Genomic DNA, 15204 nt, shown 5'->3' with positions numbered 1-15204 from the left:
ACCCCTCTTCCTCCCATCCAAGCAGCCTTTCTGTGTCCTGGGCTCCGTCCCTGCCCTTCCCTGTGCTGGTGGAGGCCCGAGGCCAAGGGGGTTTCTGCTATGGCACACCCGGCCTTCCCTCTTCCCAAGATCATCTCCTCAGTTGTGTTCACAGAGCTGCCATGGAAAGGGGAGGCCTCAGCTGTTCTTTTCATTTGCCCCTGTGGGTAGCTCCAGCCCTGACGGTGCCAGCGGAAGAAGCTTGAAAAGGTTTCAGTTTCTTCCTCCATCTCTCTCTCGTGTGGTAAAGACCAGCAGTCAAATTGTTGATGAGAACATCCCACGCTCAAGACCTTGGTCCCCCCTGGAAGGCCTAGGCTTCGGTCACAGAGCCCCTGTAGCTCAGCCCTCCCTGGTTCCTCAGGACAGCTCTCGTCAGCTTTCCCTGGACGGTGCAGAGCACGGCCCTCCGGAAGCTGCTGGACAGGAAAAAGAAGATCACTGGGTCCAGGCAGCTGTTGAGGGCTGAGATGCAGAGCACGAGCTCGTTGGCGAGGTGGAGAGCCTGCGTCAAGGACAGGCTAGAAATGACACCCACTTGCGCGAGGATGTAAGGAACACGGACAACGTGATACGGGGTGAAGCAAACGATGAAGATGATGAGGACTACAAAGGTCCTGGTGATGGCTTTCATGCTAGTCCTCTTGTTCAGCTGCTGAGCGTTCACCAAGGAGACTCTATGGAGCTTGACAAATATCTTGCTGTAGAAGTAGAGGAAGAGCAGCAGCAGGATAAAGAAAGTGGCTACTGCGACCATGTTAAAGGCTGCTGCTACAGGGCTTTTGCTCCTGAAGTGGAAGCATTTATGGTCACAAGATCCTTTACCTTGTGTCTCAAAAAAGAAAGGCAGCATGAAAGCTGAGTGCACCAACCAAACCAGCCCAGAGGCCCTGGAACTACAGGACACGGTGTGAATCCTAAACTTTTTGAGGGGCCAGATGATCTTCAGGTAGCGGTCCAGGCTGATCAGGCTGAGGAACGTGATGCTGACGTACATGTTGAGGTAGAAGAAGGCCCCGACCACGTTGCAGAAGACGCGGGGCTCGCTCTTGTCATGGTAAGCTATGCGGAAGGGCAGGCAAAGGGAGAGCAGCAGGTCGGAGAGGGCCAGGTTCCTCATGTACACCGTGATGGAGGTTGTCCGCTGCACGCCGCAGGAGAAGACCCAGAGCGCAAGGCTGTTGCTGAGCAGCCCGATGATGAAGATAAGGGAGTACATCACCGGGAGCGTCGCAGACAGGAACCCATCTTGGATGTGGTAGCAGGAATTGCTCCGCCTGTATTCCGTGACCTCGCTGGCGGGTAAGGGAGTGCTCAGAGGGTCCATCACCGAGAGCCAAAGGTCTGTGAAGGAAAACATGAAGAAAAATTATAGAACTAGCATTTCCACACAAACGTCATTCTTTTTATGATGCACCTATGTGGTACCTGGGTGCCCCCAGTCGCCACAGTCACAATGTTTGATATAAAGGGCACCAGCATGGCTAGTATGCGCAAAACCATTCGTCTGCACAGACGGATGCGCTGGCTCAGGGCTCGCTGCCGCCCGGCTGTGCTTTCATTTCCACTCTGCTTTCTCTTCCGCGCACATCCCTTCTCCCGCAGTGTCCAGGTGTGCGCTGCTCGCACGGTGCGGGAGGCTGGGACAAACCAGCCCTGCCAAGGTGCTCCCAAAGGGACCAGCGCCCTGGCGGGATCTTGGGGCCAATGTCAATGCGACTGCGCGCAACACCCGATCCCGCCTTCCCGAGCCCGTGCCAGGCCGAGCGGCCCCAAGCAGCCCTGCTCGGTGCTGCGGCCGCAGCCAGGGCTCCAGGGCACCCGCAGGAGCCGCTGCAGCTCTGGCTGCCGTGACAAGGCTCTTGCTGCTGCCCGGGTCAAAGCCGGCTCTGCCGCGTGCACGGTGGGAGCGCGTTGCCCTGGCACGGGATACGTGTGCGAGCGCCCCGCGTGCTCCTCCGTCCTGCAGCCGCACTCCTGCGAAGCGCAGGGATGGGTGCATGTGCCCGACCCCCCTGCTTCCCCTCGTCGCCCCCCTTCCTGCTCTCTGCGATGCCGAGTGGCTGCAGCTGCGGAAACCTCCAACTTCCTCCCACCTGCGGCAGCCTCTCCGCTGCGATGCCCTCCTCTGCCCACGTCCCGGTGCTGAACGCGGGCACCGGCAGCCTCTGGAGCGCTTAGAGCAACCCATGAGCCAGATTCCTGCTCGCAAGCCATGGCACTGTAAAACCCCAGTGAATGAAACACCTCAAACTCACTACAGGGTTTCTGCTTTCCTGCACAGAGGGGCTGGGACACGGTTGCTGCATGGCCAGGTCCTTGGGGACGTGTCCTCACCATGGCTGGGTGTGCAGCACCATGTGCATGGTGGATGCGCTTGTCTTCCTACCCCTGCACCCACACATGTGACAAACACCCCAGAAAAGCCACCCGGAGGCACCTACCTGAGCTCCCCTCCTCTGCTCCTTCGCCTGCCGCGATAGTGGTTCCTGTTCTCACCGCAGCCCCTATAAGCCCTTGGCTGGTGACGACACATCTCACCCATGACAAGTGTCCTCACCGCTCTCCCCGCTCCTCCCACGTCAGCTCACGGGGTTTTTCCCTTCCTCGCAAGGCCGGTGCATCGGGCAGGGGGACGTCCTGGGCGAGCTTGGCAGTGCTCCCCGCACACCTGCAGCTCCGGCGAGCGCTGACCACCGCGGTGCAGCCGCTGCAGCACAGGGGGAACAGGAACCAGCTTCTCACGGCAGCTGCAGCACGGCTGGAAATGGGACCTATGCAGAAAGGAGGTCTCCCCTGAAGCTCCTCGAAAGCAGCTGGCCCAAGAGGCCAGAGCCAGCCCTGCCTCCCTGGCGCCATCGGCCCCGAGCCCCTTAGCCAAGAGGTGCCACACGCTGGATTCGGAAAAACAGAGAGAAGCCGCGTGGGTGTCCCCGAGACCTTGTCCCAGACACCAGGAGCATGAAAGCCACCAGAATGGAATAGATTGTTCCGCCCGGTTTTCACCTGAGCGGATTTACCGCGCCTGGCGTGCACCCACACAGATGCAAATTGCCGTGGTAGGCAGAGGAGGAACATGAAGGTGCTGGCAGTGGAAAGGAGAAATTATTTTGCAAACCCTTCTCTGCCACCGACCGCAGCAGACCTGGCGAGCGAGGAAATGGGCAGCACCCCACACTCTCAGGCCTGCTCTGTAGCTTGGGAACAAGGCCCCAAGGGGACAACACAGGGCTCAAGCAGGCGCTGGGCACAGAAAGCCAGGGCAGAGCCACGTTAGGGTTGATGTCCATGGGCTTCTCCCAGCACAGGAGCTTCCTCCGTGCCAGGAGGGGACCCAGGGGTCCTAGACCCTGCCCTGGTGGCATCTCTGCTGCTCAAGGGCTGCGCATGTGGATTGGTTTCAGACCTGTTGACTTGCTGAGCGGCTGGAGCAGGATTCAGCTTGCTGGGTCTGTGCCCCCTACGCTGTCCCCTGGCCAGGCACTGCCCCGGGAGGCATCGCACAGCCGTGAGCTCAACGCACCGCTCCGCACTGCCGTGGGAAAAGAGCCCTGTGGGAAAGCCCAGGCAAGAAATGAGTAAGGAAGCACCGTTTGTTGCAGACCTGGAAATCCCAGAGGCGGGAGAGCGGAAATCATGGGCTACCAAGCTCCCCAATTTCTGTATCATGTCCCAGTGTCAGGTGGTGCACCCTGCACATCATGCTGGGCAGTGACGTTATGGAACCCTGACCAGTCCCACACGTATGGGAACAGCAGCGGCTGGGGTGGAAGCCTCAGCGTGTTTCCATGCCAGCTAGCGGGCCCATTTAAACACACTGGGACAGGTATTTACACACACACACACACATTTGCTTATATATATATAACAAATAAATTCAGTTTTATTCCTTCGCGCCTGGCCCTTCTGCGGGCAGGAGCACCCCCAGGCCCGCTGGCAGCGCTGCGCACCGCCGGGGACCGCCCCAGCAGCTGCACGTGCTGCGAGGCCGGACCGGGGCCGCAGAGCCGACCCCGGGACCGCCGCGGCAAGAGCGGCGGGGCCCGCCCAGGAGACGGCGGCGGCGGCGGAGGGGCCGCAGAGGCGCCGAGTCGCCCGCCCAGCCGCACTGCGGCCTTCCCGGAGCGGCTGCGCGGGGAGCGGCGGACGGGGAGGCGCCGAGAGGGTCCCCCGGGCGGAGCCTCTGCGCGCTGCTGGCGGCACCGACCCCGCGCGCGGAACCGCGGGACACACCCACTAGCGCCGTGCACCCATTGGCTGCGCCGCGACGCCGCGTGCCCCGACAGCCGGCGCCCATTGGCCGCGCCGCCGAGCCGCCCGCTCCTATTGGCCGCGCCGCGGAGCCGTCGTGCCGGGCCAGCGCGGGCCGCGCCGGGCCGAGTCCCCGCGCTTCGCGGGCCCAGGCGGCGGCTTGAGCTCGGCGGCCGGGCCGGCCTCCAGCGACAAGGGGTACAGGACGGCAACCGGCGCCCTTGACCCTCCCGCGCCAGCCACATCGACAAGCGCCGCACGTCCATTGGCCCCGCCAAGGAGCCACCCACCCTCACCCGCGACGTGGCTGCCGCCCGAGCACGCGCGCACGCTGGAGCAGTACTGCTGGGAGGCGGCGCCGGGGCCCGCGGCGGCGGCCGGCGGGGCGCCCCGCGAGGCGGCGGCCGCGGCGCTGCTGCCCGCCGAGCTCTTCGTGCTGCTGCAGTCGGCCGTGCTCGCGTGCCAGGAGAAGGACGTGGCGGCGCTGCGGGCGCTGCAGGCCGCGCTCTGGCCGCTGCTCAGCGCCGAGCAGAACCACCTGCTGCACCTGGTGCTGCAGGAGATGAGCAGCCCCGCGGGGCAGGGGCTCTGAGCGACCGGGGGAACACGGGGCCCGCAGGAGGAGAAGCCGGCGCGGGAGCCGCGAGGAGCCCCCGCGGAGCCACCGCCGCCGTCGTCGCCTTCCCCACCGCTCTGCTGCCCGGGACTTTAGGCAGCACTGGCCACCTTCTCTGCCCTCACTCAGCCCTCCCCGCTGGCAAACGAAACCGTCGCGGTTCTGGTGCATCCTGGAGCGAGCGGCCGCCCTGGGAGGCCAGGTTGGTGCCCCGCGGGCCGGCACCAACGCTCGATTCACGGCGCAGCTCCCGCGCTTCCTTTCCCGCCTCCGGCTTGTCACGCCCCTCCGCGCGACCACGCCCACGCGGGCTCGCCCCGCCCATTGCCCCGCCCCCTGCGCCAGGCGGGCCCGCGCGGGGCCCGTCGGGAAGGGGGCGGCCCTTCCGCCGTGCGCGCGGGGCAGCACGCGGCGCGGCCATGGCGGACACGGACGGTGCGTGCGGGGCGGCCGGGCCCTCCCGGCGCCTCCGGGGCCCGCGGGGGAGCGGGGGCGGCCCCGGGGCCGCGGCGGGACGCGATGGGGCTGGGGCCGGCGGGGTGGGAGCGGCGGCACCGGCCGTTCTTGGCGGTGGGGGGAGGGCGGGGTGTGCGGCCCCGCGTGGCCGGCGCTGAGCGCGTCTCTCCCGCAGGCTCCAGCGAGAGGAAGCGGCGCAAGAAGGAGAAGCGGCAGCTCCGCGACGCCGACGTGGCGGTGAGGCCGAGCCCCGGCGCGATGCGCCCCGCGCGCGCCCCTCCACGTGCCCCGGTGCCGCCCGGGGCCTCGGGGCGCGTGAACGGGCGGCCCGGGAGCCCCGCACGTGGCGCGCGGCCGCTTTGCACCCCCCTGACGCCCTTTGTGTCCCCGCAGGACATCCAGCACACCGAGGAGTTCCTCATCAAGCCCGAGTCCCGCGTGGCCCAGCTCGACACGTCCCAGTGGCCGCTGCTGCTCAAGGTAGCGGCGCTCCCGGGCCCCTCTCACCGTTGCTCCCGCATCCCGCGGGGATGGATGCCACGTGCCTCCGCCAGCCCCTTCTGTAAACCTTCCCCCGAGGTTTTGTAAACCTTTACCCGCCCCTGGCCTTGGAGGCGGAGGCTGCTGCCAAAATCTCACCGAAACTTCCCAAGTGCCATCATTTCCATGCAACCCTTCAAGATTATGATACCCATAAAGCACACAGAGCTCGTCTTTATTTTGCTCTCGCCTGGCCCACGCAGATACCTGGGTGCTCTGTACCCGGGTGCTGAGGCACGCTGGGTTTATCCTGCTTTTAAGAGCTTTTCATTCTAGCTGCTTTGATACCTCTCCCTGTGGAGAGTTTTTTCTTCTCTTTATGAAAAGACCATGTGGTTGCATTCCTAGAACATTCCTGGTTTGGAAGGGACGCTTCCAGAAACACAAACCAGAGAATGTATAACTAGGGAGCTGTATTAGGGCAAAGCACTGATGAAATTGAGACTCACTGAGCTCACAAACATTTTACTTATGATATTTTTTGCCTTTTTTTTTTTTTTTTAGAACTTTGACAAGTTAAACGTGTTGACTGCACACTACACTCCCCTGCCTTCTGGTGCTAATCCCCTCAAGAGAGAGATCTCTGACTATGTTAGGTGAGTGTAATAACTGCAGGGGCATTTTTAATCTTTCATGGCTAGTATCTCCACGTGACTTTCATAGCAACATCTGACTGCTTTGCTGTGTGATGTTTTATGTTCTGGTCACTTCTTGCTGAGTTTGATTTGTTTTGATTTGTTTGACTTAGTGACAAGTCATTAAGGTTTCCACGCTTGCTCTGTCCTGATGCAAAGTTTCTAATATCCTGCACTTTAGGTCAGGCTTTATTAACCTCGACAAACCTTCCAATCCATCTTCCCATGAGGTGGTTGCGTGGATCCGCCGCATCCTTCGCGTGGAGAAGACCGGACACAGCGGCACCCTGGACCCTAAGGTGACTGGGTGCCTCATTGTGTGCATTGAGAGGGCCACCCGGCTGGTCAAATCCCAGCAGAGTGCAGGTACGTTGGTTACCCTGCGACCACTTCTGGTCTAATTGATGGAGCAGTGCAGACTTTGGAAGCCAAGCTGCAGTTTCCCATTCCTGTCTGCAGTAGGTCTGCTCTTGGTCTTGAGTGACTTAAACCCAAGGGTTGTTTATCCATTTTGCTCCAAACCAGTGACGACATGCACATGCTATTGCAAATGTTTTCATTATTTTTTTCCCTCTCTCGGGTTCTTTTGTTGTTTAAGCCAAGGAAAACACTTCTGAGTGACTGGTTTTGTGCTACCTGGTCTTGTGGCTCTAGGTGGCCTCATTTTACAAATTCAGTGAAATAACACTTGGTGAAGAAGGACCTCAGTAGCTTTGATTTTTGTTTCGTTGGAAGGATAAGGCTAAGAAGTTACTTGCACGGTCTGGGAAAGGTGATTGCAAAGCTATTTGTTGGGCTCTCTAGACATTTGCCTGGCAGCAGCTGCACCTTGAGGTCAACATTAAATGCCAGCGGCCACTCCTGACTGCTCTTGTCGTTCTTCTAGGCAAAGAGTATGTGGGAATTGTTCGGCTGCACAATGCCATTGAGAGTGAGGCCCAGCTGGCCAGGGTAAGTCTCCACACGCCGTTAGCGATGCTGACGCTCCGAGTGCCGAGTGTCCAGCACCCCTGGGACATGAGGGTAGGAATGGAGCTCAGGTGTGCTCTGTACGTGAGGTGATGACAAAGTTTATCCATTCTCTGAGTGCAGCGACGCTGCCCTCCTGCAGCACCCTGGTTCCTGTTCTAGGGGCCGGGTGCTGTGCGGCCTCCAGAGACCCTGCAGTGTCCCAGTGTCCTGCTGGGGGCTGCTGTGGCCTGTGGCTGGCTGCCTGCAGGAGGGGGGTGTCCTGGCAGGGCTGGAGCCCCCTCCGTGGGGGCTGCATCCCCACCGAGATGAGGGATGCTGTCTGATCACATACTACCACCTGATGGAAAAGCCCAGCCATGTCTCACTGGCAGCTGGGCAGCATTTGGACCACATCCCTGGTTCATTTTCAGCTTTTTAAAATGTGACCTAGTCAAATGATGATGAACCTTGTGGCTTCTCACTCATGGAAGTGGTTTTAATGCGTGGAGACACTTTAGTATTACATTCTCTAATAGGAGAGGCGTGACCTGTTACTTCTGTTTCTGCCCTCAGGCCATAGAAACGCTGACAGGAGCCCTGTTTCAAAGACCACCCCTCATCGCTGCTGTGAAGAGACAGCTGAGAGTCAGAACCATCTATGAAAGCAAACTAGTGGAGTACGACCCAGAGAGAAGATTAGGTAACAGAGCACTGGGTTCTCTCTCTCCAACCATCAGCTGATAAGTTCCCTGTGAAACAGGTTGTTTCCTGTTGCTTGCAGACATAATAAGATAAATTCTTGCCACTATCAAGCAGTAGCTGCTTGTCTTGCTTCTGTGTGCTGAGAAGCAAATCTCACCTATGTGGTGTCTATAGAGCCAAGTCTTTCACTGAAGAGCCAAATGATGTCAGCTAGATGACATTAGCACTCTGTGCAAAGATGACCTTCATCTATCACCCATTGCTGATGGCTCTGTGAGAGGCTGGACACAAAGCTGCTCTCAGAGCTTCTAGATTAGGTCCGTTTCTGGATATATGTTTAAATGCTGTTTGCCTGGCCTGTGTTTCAGGTATTTTCTGGGTGAGCTGCGAAGCAGGCACGTACATTCGAACACTCTGTGTTCACCTTGGCTTGCTGCTCGGGGTTGGAGGACAGATGCAAGAGCTCCGGAGAGTGCGCTCAGGGATCCTGGGAGAGAAGGTAAAGTGGTGACTGGCACTGGCTGTCGTGGAATCGTGAGAGTTCCTCAGAACTGTGTCACTTTTACAGGGAGCAGAAGAAAGTATAGCTGGGTGAAGTTACCTTTGTGAACAGCCCCCAAAATGTGGGTGCTTTTGCCATGGGCAGTTTGAACCAAAGTGTTGAGTTCAGTTCAGGGTGGTTGCCCCTGTTCTGGTAATTAAACTTTGGGACAGTGAATGGCTGGAAACTGCCGTGGTGGCTGAAACTTTCCTTAAGTCACCTGTGTTTTCCAGCCTACAGGCCGAGTTCAGGGACGGGAGCTGTCTGTCTGCTTAGCTCTCTGCTGCCACTTGGTGTCGCAGCGCAGTGCGAGGCACAGCTCTCCCTTGGGATGTGCTCGGAGGGTGCCAGTCTTCAGTGATCCTGAGCTATTGCCTGGGATTTCATTCTGGGCATAGCTGCATCCCAATGCCAGTCTGAGCTCCAGGAGCAATTTCTCTCCCTGTAGAGCAGGAGTATCTGAGTGCCAGTGCTTCTCATCCGTCTGTGCTCTTCCTGCAGATGTGATAATTTGCAGTTGTTTTGAATTCCAGGTGCTGGATGTGTAGCTTCCACAATTCATAGCATGTCACATTTTGAGGAGCTGATCAGTTTAAGCTTCTACTCCATGATCTCCTTCATCTAGAAGTGCTACGTATTTGTGTAAGTTTAAAAGGGCTCTGTCTTTTCAGGACAACATGGTGACTATGCACGATGTCCTGGACGCGCAGTGGCAATACGACAACAACAAGGATGACAGCTACCTGCGAAGGGTTATCCTGCCCCTGGAGAAGCTGCTGACTTCACACAAGCGGCTCGTTATGAAAGACAGTGCAGTAAGTGGCTGAGTTGGTGCCAGTCGACATCTGGAGACTGCAAAGTGCCACCCTGTGCACCTAGCTGATACAGCACAGAGGGGATCAGGGTCCTCATGCTGTAGAGCATCATGAAGGACTCGGTGTGACCTGCTGCTACGTCAGCAGTAACATGCAAGAACCTAGAACTGAATGCAGAGCTGGTGGTCTCCTTGCTTTAGGAGGACGCTTATTAGAGATCTGTCTTGAAGCTTGTTTGCTGGGGCAGGTGCTTTTCTATGCTTGCTTCTCCAGAGCCCTCAAGTTTGTTTCTCATTGTCCATCTTAAAAAACATGTGGGCAGACTGTTGTTGGGGTGGTAATGACTATGGGAAGCTAAAGTGATATGAGGCACTTCTTAAGGTGCAGCAATAGCCTGTAAGGCCTGCTGTTCTCCACCTCCTCAGGTTAATGCCATTTGCTACGGAGCCAAGATCATGTTGCCTGGTGTCCTGAGGTATGAAGATGGCATCGAGCTTAATCAGGAGATTGTTGTCATCACCACAAAAGGAGAAGCCATATGCCTGGGTATGAAGTTCCCTGTTCTTGTACCTGGCTAAATGCAGCCATGAGACTGTATTCCAGCGAGTGTGTGACAAATGAGTTCCCGTGCACAAGAGGCTGAAATAGCACTGCTGTTGGGAGTCGTGGGGTGGCCTGGCCTAGCAAGCTAGGATGCAAGGCAGCTAGCATTGAGCAGGAGCATGAGAAACAGCAGATGCATCAGAGCCAAGTTATGAGCTGGGTACATCCATTGCTTCTGTTAGGGTCATCAGAAATCCTTGCACTCTTATTACCTGTTTTCCCCTGGCCTGGGAGCTGTCTCTGCTTTGGAGCCAGTCCTTGGCAAGGTGCGAGGGACTCATCTCTCTCAGCAGTGGAGGCTCAGGTGTGCTCTGTACGTGAGGTGATGATGAAGTTTATCCATTCTCTGAGTGCAGCGACGCTGCCCTCCTGCAGCACCCTGGTTCCTGTTCTAGGGGCCGGGTGCTGTGCGGCCTCCAGAGACCCTGCAGTGTCCCAGTGTCCTGCTGGGGGCTGCTGTGGCCTGTGGCCGGCTGCCTGCAGGAGGGGGGTGTCCTGGCAGGGCTGGAGCCCCCTCCGTGGGGGCTGCATCCCCACCGAGACGAGGGATGCTGTCTGATCACGTACATCACACCTATGGAGGGGATCAGTCTTGAGTGACTTCCAGCGACTTCACAGGAGTTGTCAGGGGTATCTGGTGCCGCACAGCCGGGTGCTGTGGGACTGCAGGGCCTTGGAGGTGAAGCCCTGTGATAAAACTAAGCCGTTCCACCCTGTTGTCAGGAGCTGGAGGAGCCAGCAACAAATAGTAACATGTCCTGGCAGGCTGGGGAAAAGGCTGCCTGGTGGTTGTGGTGATGCAGGAAGAGCAAGCTTAAAGCAGCAGGGTTATGAATCTGAGCCATTGCAGCTTGGCTGAGTTTTAAGCTGTTTGTGGGCTCTTTCCCTGCTTCTGCAGCAATCGCCTTGATGACCACGGCAGTCATTTCTACTTGCGACCATGGAGTAGTGGCGAAGATCAAGAGAGTGATCATGGAGAGAGACACGTATCCCCGCAAATGGGGCCTTGGTCCCAAGGTGAGCAGGGCCGGGGTGCTGTGTTGGGGCCTGGCTGTGGGACGTGGGCACCCTCGGGCAATGCTGGGCCCCTCCAAAAGTCCCGGTGCTTCCCTGGAGCCTCAGCAGAGGCACTGCCTGTGGCTGTGTCAGCTCGGGGCTGGAGGAGAGCCTGGGGTTGAGCTATGTCAGGGAACTGGGCTGTTGCCAGTGATCAGGTTTGAGCTTCTCGTGTTTATGTGCGAACCCTCCATAAAGAGCCAAATGATGTCACCTGGATGGCACGAGCACTCTGTGCAAAGATGACCTTCATCTATCACCCAGAGCTGATGGCTCGGGAGGGGCTGGAAAGGAGCTGCTTTTTATTCTCATGAAACCGTGATGGTGCAGAAATGCAGAACTGTGGGAAGAGACTAAATCCTTCCCAAAGGCCAGGAGCAGCAGGAACACCTCTTGTGGGATCTGTATCTCATTTCTCTCCCCTCTCTACACAGCTGGTGATGGTTCTTTACTGATGAGAACCTCAGGGAGGAGGAAGCAGGAGGTGGGAGGCTGCTGTGCAGGGGGTTCTTTTTCTGTTAGTTGTCAGGAGGTCCTGGGGGAAGTGTCTAATGAGTAACGATGCGCTTGTTGGCTTGGCCTCTTGCTGGGGTATCTGCTCTTGTGCCGTGTGGCTGGACCGCAAGGCCAGGCTCCTGCACCTTGGAGCTGCAGCGTGAGGTTTTGTGCTCTGCCTTTAGGCCAGCCAGAAGAAGATGATGATCCAGAAGGGTCTGCTGGACAAGCACGGGAAGCCCAATGAGAACACGCCGGATTCGTGGAAGAAGGAGTACGTGGATTACAGGTGAGCAGAGGGTGATGGGCTCGGAGCGACGTGTCGAGGGGAGGCTCCATGTGGCAAGTGCTGTCCTGGGTGCTGCTGTTTGTGCTTAGGCCGTGGTGGTCCTGGCAGGGTGTCTGGGCTGCCTGGCCCTGCGGGATGCCCTCGCGTTGGGGCATGGCAGGAGCAGACGGTTATCCCGCGGCAGCCTGTGCCGTGGCTGCAGAGGGAGTCAGTCTGCTAAAGGAAGCAGGGGAGGCCCTGCCCTTGTCCGGCCCGGCCGGGCGCCGGCGCAGGCTGCGGGGCTGCCCTACACGGAGCATCTGCTCCCGACGCTGGACTCTGAGGAGCTGTTGGGAAGGGGAGGAAGCGGCTTTATGTGGCCCTGTGTGAGGCAGCAACAGGCCTGCCCAGTGTGACATTCCTTCCATTTCAGGGATACTGTCAAGAAAGAGGAAGCAGCAGCGCCCCGGTCTATCTCGGAGCCGGAGAGGGTTCCAAAGGTGAGTATCACCAGGGGTGTTTGGGTGTAATCAGGTCTGTTTTAGGCCTGCTGAAGACTTTTGGGAGGTACCTTAGCCTTGGGTGGTTGGTAGCGAGCTCTGAATGTTTTGCAGCTTGATTGGGTTGTAGTCCTGGAGGGCAGGGCTGGAGCTGGGGGGCCCTGGAGCCCATCTTGTGCGCAGGGCTGAGCATTGGGGTGCTCCGTTTAAGGGCCTCAGCCTCTAGGTGTTTTTCTCCTGGCTGTTGGTACTGTACTGTGACTCATATGTAGCACAGTCAGGAGCCATGAGGAGCTCTGGCTTGAGCTGTACTGCTGAAGCATCCAAGGCAGTCTTGGAGCCACAGCAGAGGAATGTTACTTAAGAGGAGCCTCCTGAAGGCCTTGGGCAGTTTTGGAAGTGTCATTTTACAGAGATGCTGCCTCTGACCTTCCCAGGCAGAGCTTCTGCATGGTGTTGGGGGGCACTGCAGCCTTTCAGGCTCTGGATGAAGTGTAGGGAGCATTGGAAACTGTGGGATACAAGCTGAGAGGGGAATGTTATCCAGTGTATGTTGGAAGGGAACTCTGGCTGTTGGTAGCTTGCTTTCCTGTTCAGAATGGGCTGAGGGGTTGGATTGAGTCTGTCAACACATTTGGGCTTGTATCAGCCATCCTGTCTTCCATCCCTTGTCCCCTTTTGGGAGATGTCCTGTCTGATGATGTATTCCCCTAACAGAGGAAACGAGAGTCGGACAGTGAGAGCGAGGAGTGCGCGGCCCCGCCGTCCCCTGCCACCCCCCCGCCAGACGAGACGAGCAAAAAGGAAAAGAAAAAGAAGAAGAAAGACAAGAAGGTCAAAGAGGCTGCTGAGAGTGGAGAAGAGCCAATGGAAGTGGTACGTAGCTGGGGACACTTCTGGTGTCCTGTAACAGGTCCTGGTGGAGGGTGGCACGAGATCTAGTGTGACGCTGCTTGTGCTTGTAGTAAACATGTTGTGTGGTGCTTGACTGGGGGGAATTGTGGCCATGTGCCAGATGCCCCCTCAGAAACGAGCAGTAAGTGATTCTTTTCTTAACTCCTTCCTGCTCTCTCCAACAGGCCTGTGAGAGCAGCACCAAGAAGAAGAAGAAAAAGAAACAAAAAGTAGAAGAGAGCTCTGAATAAGCGACTGGATGTGTCCAAAACAGGCGACCTCGTCAGTGGGGAGGGAGGAGTCTGAGGCCTTGACAAAAAAGGACTGGCCAGCAAGTTCCAAGCTCCTTTCCAACTGTATATATAAGCGAGAGGATGTATTTGTCTGGGGGTGAGCCCTGTTTAGGTACCTCTCCTCATCCTGTTTTAAGGGTAGCCAGAGGAGAGGGCTGCCTGTCTGACTGCCCCGTGAAGCCGGATCCTTGCTGCCAGTAGAAGTGGTTCTGCAGGGAAGTTGCAGCTCCTGGCTCTTGGTGACTCCATTTTCACTTTGAGAGGGAGGAGTTAACGCTTTCCCCTCTCTTGTCCTGCCTCTTTCTTCCTTCTCTTCCAAGCTCAGAGCTGTTACCCGACAGTCGCAGAATGTGTTGATGTCCAGGATCTTGCCCAGTCGTTGCCCATCTGAATGGCTTTGACACAGGGGTGGTTGAATCGGTTATTTTAAGGGCTCTGATTTTAAAGCTCACCATGTGCTTGGCTTGACCCTCAGCTAGCTGAGATCAAATATTCCACCAAAGGATATTCTTTGGTACTTTTTTAAAAATTTATCATAAAAAGATCAGAACATGAATTTCCTGCTTTTTTGCTTTATGGTGCAGGGCCCTGCTTGTTTTGTGGGCTGCCACAGTGAGGTGCCCTGTGCTCGCCTTTCTGCTCTTCTGTGCCCAATTACCAGAACGAGACTACGGTGCTCTCAGCTGCCTTCCATCTTTTTGGTATCCAATGTGCTCCAGAGGCTGGAAGCAGGCACACTGCTGGGAGCAGAGCAAGGCGCCCAGGACACGGTGGACCCGTTGGCTCTTCCATGGGCCTCAGGACTGGAGGCCTTTGGGGCACTAGGTACGAAGCTCCTGTGGTTTCCAAATGACCTTTCCCAGTTCCCTGGAGCTGTGCTGAATCTGATCAACGTGTACAAATACCTGAGGGGAGAATGTAGGGAGGATGGGGACAAACTCTTCTCGGTGGTGGCCAGTGACAGGACAAGGGGTAATGGGTACAAATTGAAACACAGGCAGTTCCACCTCCATGTGAGGAAGAACTTCTTTGCTGTGAGGCTGCCAGAGCCCTGGCACAGGCTGCCCAGAGAGGCTGTGGAGGCTCCTTCTCTGGAGATCTTCAACCCGCCTGGATGCCGCCCTGTGCTCTGGGTGTCCCTGCTGGAGCAGGGATTGGACTAGTGATCGCTAGAGGTCCCTTCCATCCTCAACCCTCTGTGATTCTGTGGTACTGGGAGCTGGTCTTTATCACAGCAATAGGGTTGAGCTGGGATTTTTGGTGGGGAAGGATCTGGGTTGCCTTGTCCTGAGTTTCTATCTTTGCAGAGACTGTAGTGTTGTCTTAGCACTGCTTTTGCCTAATCCTTTTTCCCAAACTTGACTTTTCTCCCTTCTCGTGCTCCTTGAAACATGTGGCCAGTGGGGCCAGCAGCTGGAGGCAGTCAGGAGCTGAGCAGGATTTTTATTTACTCCCTTTTTACATGAAAAATAAAACAGCCTCTGTTTTTCGGTGGGTGGTTCTTGCTCACCTGCCTCCCAGGATCCAGATACACAGCTTGGTGTGGGGG

At 57.4% G+C, this 15204-nt stretch overlaps 2 protein-coding genes and 5 non-coding genes across 7 annotated transcripts; 6 read left to right on the top strand and 1 right to left on the bottom strand.

Annotated features, from left to right (window-relative positions):
• Window positions 1–352: 352 nt before the first annotated feature.
• Window positions 353–1366, bottom strand: LOC104576108 (putative G protein-coupled receptor 34). Its single transcript, XM_010223472.2, has one exon. It carries the CDS (start codon window positions 1364–1366, stop codon window positions 353–355), a length of 1014 nt encoding a protein of 337 aa, XP_010221774.2.
• A 3919-nt stretch (window positions 1367–5285) lies between these two features.
• On the top strand, window positions 5286–13745 carry DKC1 (dyskerin pseudouridine synthase 1). Its single transcript, XM_088538437.1, has 15 exons — window positions 5286–5341; window positions 5538–5599; window positions 5756–5842; window positions 6407–6498; window positions 6719–6903; window positions 7424–7488; window positions 8062–8188; window positions 8559–8689; window positions 9403–9546; window positions 9972–10092; window positions 11048–11166; window positions 11886–11989; window positions 12402–12468; window positions 13186–13344; window positions 13548–13745. Exons 1-15 carry the CDS (start codon window positions 5326–5328, stop codon window positions 13611–13613), a joined length of 1545 nt encoding a protein of 514 aa, XP_088394563.1. The 5' UTR covers window positions 5286–5325; the 3' UTR covers window positions 13614–13745.
• On the top strand, window positions 7591–7836 carry LOC148590817 (small nucleolar RNA SNORD17). Its single transcript, XR_015914245.1, has one exon. It is a non-coding gene; the product is annotated as a small nucleolar RNA SNORD17 (small nucleolar RNA).
• LOC148590816 (small nucleolar RNA SNORD83) lies at window positions 8386–8461 on the top strand. The gene has a single exon (XR_015914247.1). It is a non-coding gene; the product is annotated as a small nucleolar RNA SNORD83 (small nucleolar RNA).
• LOC148590815 (small nucleolar RNA SNORA36 family) lies at window positions 8841–8973 on the top strand. The gene has a single exon (XR_015914249.1). It is a non-coding gene; the product is annotated as a small nucleolar RNA SNORA36 family (small nucleolar RNA).
• Window positions 10467–10712, top strand: LOC148590814 (small nucleolar RNA SNORD17). The gene has a single exon (XR_015914244.1). It is a non-coding gene; the product is annotated as a small nucleolar RNA SNORD17 (small nucleolar RNA).
• Window positions 11405–11480, top strand: LOC148590813 (small nucleolar RNA SNORD83). The gene has a single exon (XR_015914248.1). It is a non-coding gene; the product is annotated as a small nucleolar RNA SNORD83 (small nucleolar RNA).
• Window positions 13746–15204: the final 1459 nt, after the last annotated feature.

The sequence above is a fragment of the Tinamus guttatus genome, unplaced genomic scaffold (genome assembly GCF_059628265.1).
Source record: "Tinamus guttatus ecotype Peru unplaced genomic scaffold, ASM5962826v1 Tinamus_guttatus_pri_ptg001087l, whole genome shotgun sequence".
In the NCBI taxonomy this organism is placed as follows: domain Eukaryota; kingdom Metazoa; phylum Chordata; class Aves; order Tinamiformes; family Tinamidae; genus Tinamus; species Tinamus guttatus.
The sequence above is the reverse complement of the archived record's forward strand: the minus strand, read 5'-3'. Positions and strand labels throughout refer to the sequence as shown.